The 5663-nt window shown below is 47.7% G+C and overlaps 1 protein-coding gene across 3 annotated transcripts; it reads left to right on the top strand.

Annotated features, from left to right (window-relative positions):
• Positions 1-291: 291 nt before the first annotated feature.
• Positions 292-4486, top strand: LOC121836416 (uncharacterized protein K02A2.6-like). Of its 3 annotated transcripts, XM_042291304.1 has the most exons (3): positions 292-511; positions 2969-3159; positions 3460-4486. In XM_042291304.1, the coding sequence occupies exons 1-3, from the start codon at positions 403-405 to the stop codon at positions 4267-4269; spliced, it is 1110 nt and encodes a 369-aa protein (XP_042147238.1). In that variant the 5' UTR covers positions 292-402; the 3' UTR covers positions 4270-4486. The 3 variants fall into 3 exon arrangements, with proteins under 3 accessions (XP_042147238.1, XP_042147236.1, XP_042147237.1); XM_042291302.1 differs by having other exon boundaries at positions 294-511; positions 2969-4486; XM_042291303.1 differs by lacking the exon at positions 292-511 and adding an exon at positions 2152-2338 and having other exon boundaries at positions 2969-4486.
• Positions 4487-5663: the final 1177 nt, after the last annotated feature.

The raw sequence follows: 5663 nt of genomic DNA, 5'->3' as shown, positions 1-5663 counted from the left end.
TTTCACTGGTGAAGACTAGTACTGGTACTTGTTCCTTTACAAAGAAAATCCATCTAAAACATCGAATCCTTCAAACAAACAAATAAAAAAGTCATCAACATACTGCTTGATTAGTACACTGTTCGCCAAGACTGATTGAACTTTAAATTTGGTTTTGTAGCGCAGCGTCACTAGCTGATACCAGATCAGCCTTGTCATCGTCAGCCTTGTCATCGGCACAGCAGCTGCGCCGCTAGGGCATACTGTATATAAGGGCTCACGGTGCGTGCAATAAACGTTGTTGAACTCGCTACTTGCGTACGAGCCACATGGTGTCAGAAGTGCTTTATCGCCCGAGCGCCGCGGATCAATGAAGCAGCCACCGAGCGACGGAAAGTAGGCGACAGCCACACCACCCGGACGATGGCGTCTCCGCAGCAGGCCATCGTGCTGCCCTGTACAACGCTGCTGCAGCCCCCAAAACCCCTGGACACGACGGGAGACCTGTGGCGGAACTGGACAACTTGGAAATGTGAGTTTCAACTGTTTTCTACGGCCACCCTGCTCAGCCATCAACCGAAAGAAGTCCAGGCGGCGACCTTGTTAATGATAATCGGGGAAGATGCAAGGAAATCGTTCAGTACATTTACGTTTGTAAACCAAGAGGAAAGGCAAGACGTGACGACTATCATTGAGAAGTTTGATAGCTTCTACAAGCCGGCTTCAAACCTAACTTACAACGAGTTTGTGTTTGGTACGAGGGACCAGAAAGATGGGGAACCTTTCAACGAATGGTTGACTGACATTAGTATTTTGGCAAACAACTGCGAGTTTGGGGATATTGAAGAACGTCTACTTAGAAGTAGAATCATTCTGGGCGTTCGGGACAAGAAACTTCAGCAAAAGCTCATATCCGACAACCCGTCCTACACCAAAGCGGTGGAAAGATGCAGAGCCTGGGAACAGGGCGAAGAACGGTGCAATACAATACAAAGCGGAGCAAAGGAACGCGAAAAAGAAATCAACTTAGTTCAAGAAATCGGATCATCGTGCCAAAAGTGTGGGTTTACGAAGCACAGAACTAAGGTTTGCCCCGCAGCCGGAAAGAAATGCAACAAGTGCGGAAGCCTTAATCACTTCGCTAAAGTTTGCAAGTCAGGGCGGAAAAGGGCCCCCGTACAGCAAGTACACGAGGTTGTGGCTAGCGATGACGAGACATACTTCTTGGAAGCGCTAACTGTCGGTGCTGTATCTCGCGAGGATCTATGGACGGCTACGGTTACACTAGAAGGCGTTCCTGTTCATTGCAAAATAGATACCGGAGCCAATTGTTGTGTCATCTCCAGGGCCACACTAGGCCAAGTTACGACGAAGCCAACAGTAAAGTGCGACGTCACCCTAAACACGTTCTTCGGTCATGCAGAAAAGGCACCAGAAAGAATTGGCCTCGATATACGCAATCAAGACAAAAAATGTCACGCTGGGTTTTTTGTTGTACGCCAAGAGGTTCCAGTCACCTTGAGTGGCAGTGTAGCAGAACGCCTCGGACTGATTACTCGCGTTGCAGGTGTGAGCACCGCAGAGCTATACGGTGCAGCACGACCTTTTGAAGCAGTTTTTCAAGGGCTCGGCCAGCTGAAGGGTGTGGTCTACGATATGAAGCTGCAACCAGGATCCAAGGGCACCGTCAAGGCAGCAAGACGAATACCTGTGGCTCTCCAGGATAGAGTCAAGGCAGAGTTGGACCGCATGGAAGCGGATCAAGTCGTCACGAAGGTAAACGAACCAACAGAATGGTCGAGTCACATGGTGGTCGTCGTAAAGAAAGATAAGGTCAGAATTTGCTTAGACCCATCTGATCTTAACAAACGTCTATTACGCGAACATTATCCCATGCCGACGCTAGAAGATGTAGCTCCACATCTGCACGGCGCCAAGTTTTTTTCGACATTGGATGCGTCATCGGGCTTTTGGCAAATAAAGTTGTCTGAGGCAAGTTCGCACATTTGTACCATGAGCACCCCTTATGGCAGATACAGGTTTCTGCGCATGCCGTTCGGAATTTCCACAGCCCGAGAAGTATTCCAGCGCGCAATGCACGGTGTCCTAGAAGGCCTAAAGAACGTAGCAGTCGTCATGGACGACATTTTAGTTTGGGGAACCACGATACAAGAACATGACGCGAACCTAAAAAACTTACTGGAACGCTGCGAGAGACACGATCTCAAGTTGAACTTAAAAAAGTGTCATTTTCTGCAGGACCAAGTACGGTACCTAGGTCACATTTTGACGACTGAAGGTCTGAGCCTAGACCCAGAACGAGTCGAGGACATCCTTGCTGTTCCGGAGCCCAGAGACCGTAAGGAATTACAAATATTTCTTGGCATGACGAACTTTGTCGCAAGATTCATACCAAATATGTCTGCCCTCTCAGCACCATTACGCGAGCTGTTGAAAAAAGATATCGCTTGGGTTTGGACTGAGCGCCAACAAAGCAGTTTTAAAACGCTCAGAGAGTCGCTTATCAAGGCGCCGGTACTTGCGTATTTTGAGCAAGGTAAACCAGTCACGTTGTCAGTGGACGCAAGCCAGACCGGCGTCGGGGCGGTGATTATTCAGAACGGACATCCTATCGCCTACTCATCACGCTCCCTCACCGAGACTCAGCAAAAATACGCTCAGATTGAAAAAGAGGCACTCGCTATAGTACACGGATGCAACAAGTTTAAAGATTATATTTTAGGGCACTCATCTGTGACTGTAGAGTCGGATCATAAGCCACTGGAAGCAATATTCAGGAAACCCCTTTGTGACTGCCCGCTCCGCCTACAAAGGATGAGGCTAGTGCTTCAGCGATACCCCATTACCGTGCAGTACAAGCCAGGGAAGGAACTTTTTCTAGCGGACGCGTTGTCAAGGTTCCCAACCAAAACTATGCTAAAGGACGAAAGCGACCAGTTTCAAGTCAACATTGTTTCTACGCTATCAGTTTCAGATGCACGGCTCCACGACATCCTCCAGGCGACAGAAAACGACGCGGCTTTCATCCAGCTCCGAGAGTATGCATCAGCATCCTGGCCAGCTGAGAAACGAGACGTCCCGGAGGAACTTCGAACGTACTGGAACTACAGAGACGAGATGCACGTGGAAGATGGGCTGGTCTTCAGGAGTAACAAAGTGGTAATTCCAAAAGCCAAGAGGACGGAGATTTTGAAACTTTTGCATGCCGCACACGGGGGTGAAGCAAAAATGAAGATGCGCGCCCGAGAAGTGATGTATTGGCCGACCATGTCATGCGACATTGAAGCTCTTGCAAAGTCATGTGGGGTCTGCACGAAGCATAAGCCCAGAAACGCAAGATTACCATTACTGAGCCATGAACTACCCAACCTACCATGGCAGCTGGTGGGGCTAGACTTGTTCTACCACAACAATCGGACTTTTTTGATAATTGTTGACTTCTACTCTTTCTTTTTCGAGATCAAGGAACTGCGACAGTCCACGGCATCTTCAGTGGTATCCGCCTGTGCAGAAGTCTTCGCTACTCATGGGATACCAGCCAAGTTGTGCAGTGACAATGGGCCCCCCTTCAATAGTTACAACTTCAAGGACTTTGTGAGTAAGTTTCGAATCATTCACGTCACGTCAAGCCCTCACCACCCTCGCTCCAACGGAATGGCTGAGCGAGCCGTACAAGAGGCAAAGAAACTGCTAACGAGGTGCTCCTACGATACCCTCGACTTCTGCAGCGCCCTCCTGGAATGGCGCAACAGCCCAAGGGATAACCTGCTCAAGTCACCAGTACAGAGGCTAATGGGTCGTCAGACGCGCACACTGCTTCCGGTTCCCGACTGCTGCCTGGAACCAGCCATCGTACCGCCCAAAGAGGTGCACAAACGACTACAAGAGATCCGCAGCAAGCAGCGGACCTTCTACAACAGAACAAAGGCCCTTCCGGAACTACAAGATGGTCAGCAAGTGTCTGCATTTGACACCATTTCACACACGTGGTCTCCGGCAGTCGTCATGAGGCGTGCGGGGCCTCCGCGCTCCTTTGTGATCGAAACTGGTGACGGACGTGTGCTACGCAGAACGAGAGAGCACCTGCGCGTGCTGCCGCCTCGGCAACAGCAACTTGTCACCACTGCGGCTGCTGAATCCACTGGCCGCCAGGTGAGGGAAGAACCCTCAACTGGAGCCCCACCATCACAAGACCCTCCGACCCAGGAGCTCAGGAGGAGTTCAAGACAACGGCGGAGCCCCGTCAGATATCCAAGACCAGAACTTTAAGCGTGATCCTGCAAGCGTACTATTTTCTATTCCTTAATTTTTTGTATATTGTTTTTCTCTTGGTTGTTTTGTTTTGTTTGAAAGAGGGAAGATGTAGCGCAGCGTCACTAGCTGATACCAGATCAGCCTTGTCATCGTCAGCCTTGTCATCGGCACAGCAGCTGCGCCGCTAGGGCATACTGTATATAAGGGCTCACGGTGCGTGCAATAAACGTTGTTGAACTCGCTACTTGCGTACGAGCCACAGGTTTAAGGTCCAATACAGCTAAATACATTTCAGAAAGTAAAGGTGCTTGTGAGGACCTATATACATACACCGCGAAAACGATCGTATTGATCTCAACCGCTGCTGATCTTAGACAAAGTACTAGCAAACTTATAAAGCTTCCAGCGTCAAAGCCAGTGGCAGCCTGGAATTTAACCATACTGTCTTCTGACCATTTACGCACTATTCTGTGGAGTACGGGCTTGTCTAAAGAATCCATTAGGCCAATTAGCTCTTCCAAATTCGGAACTGACAAAACATTGCCCACTGTAAGAACTTCAAGAGACGTTTGCAAAAAAACGGACAAGAGATGCTCTCAAGTTCCGTTCTCATTGATAACTATAGGGAGTGGAGCAATAGGTTTATGATCGTTTACTAAGTATTTGACCACAGAAGCACCTTTTTTTGTGTGAGTGATTTTCTTCATCACCGAGCCTAGTCCACATGCTTTAAGAATTGATACAAGTTCCCTTCTGACTTTCTGAACATCCTTACTACAAAGCTGCAACAAAGCACCCAAAGCATTTTGAACCTATCGTTGTGATCAACTAACTTAACCGAGTAAAAACTTTACTGTCGTATCTGTTGCTAACAAATTCAATTCTTTCGGGTTCACCCTATATTGTACTTGCAGAATCTTTCGGAAGTTCCTCAAATCAAACCAATTAGAGTCATCAACCAGTCTTGATAAGATATTTAAAGCCTGGTTTAGGTCACTAACTTTTATTTGGCCACGACTGTTGCTACTAATAGCTTCTACTGAAGACACTAAATCAGGTCTATATGACGTGATAATGAGAAAAAACTTTGTGCCTTTAACAAGATCTGACATGACATGTCGAGAAAGTGACATTTTAGCTAGATTTACAACTTGATGTTCATCATAAAAAGAGGATCCAGGAAATTATTGCCAATGTGTCTGATTTTAGATTTCTCCATAAAATATGTTCACTCACCTGCTGCACTTCCTTGAGATGTTGCACCTACACAGTCTGTAAGCGTTGAGGATCTTCGTCTTTTAGGGCCATAAGCAACCAATGATGGACAGGTACAAAATTGTCCCGGGTAAATGTACCTCTTCCTAATGCACCAACTAAAATATATGCCTCACATTCAAGCTGTTTAAGGT

The sequence above is a fragment of the Ixodes scapularis genome, unplaced genomic scaffold (genome assembly GCF_016920785.2).
Source record: "Ixodes scapularis isolate PalLabHiFi unplaced genomic scaffold, ASM1692078v2 PGA_scaffold2__306_contigs__length_199485367, whole genome shotgun sequence".
Lineage (NCBI taxonomy): Eukaryota > Metazoa > Arthropoda > Arachnida > Ixodida > Ixodidae > Ixodes > Ixodes scapularis.
This window is presented reverse-complemented; position numbering and strand designations above follow the sequence as displayed.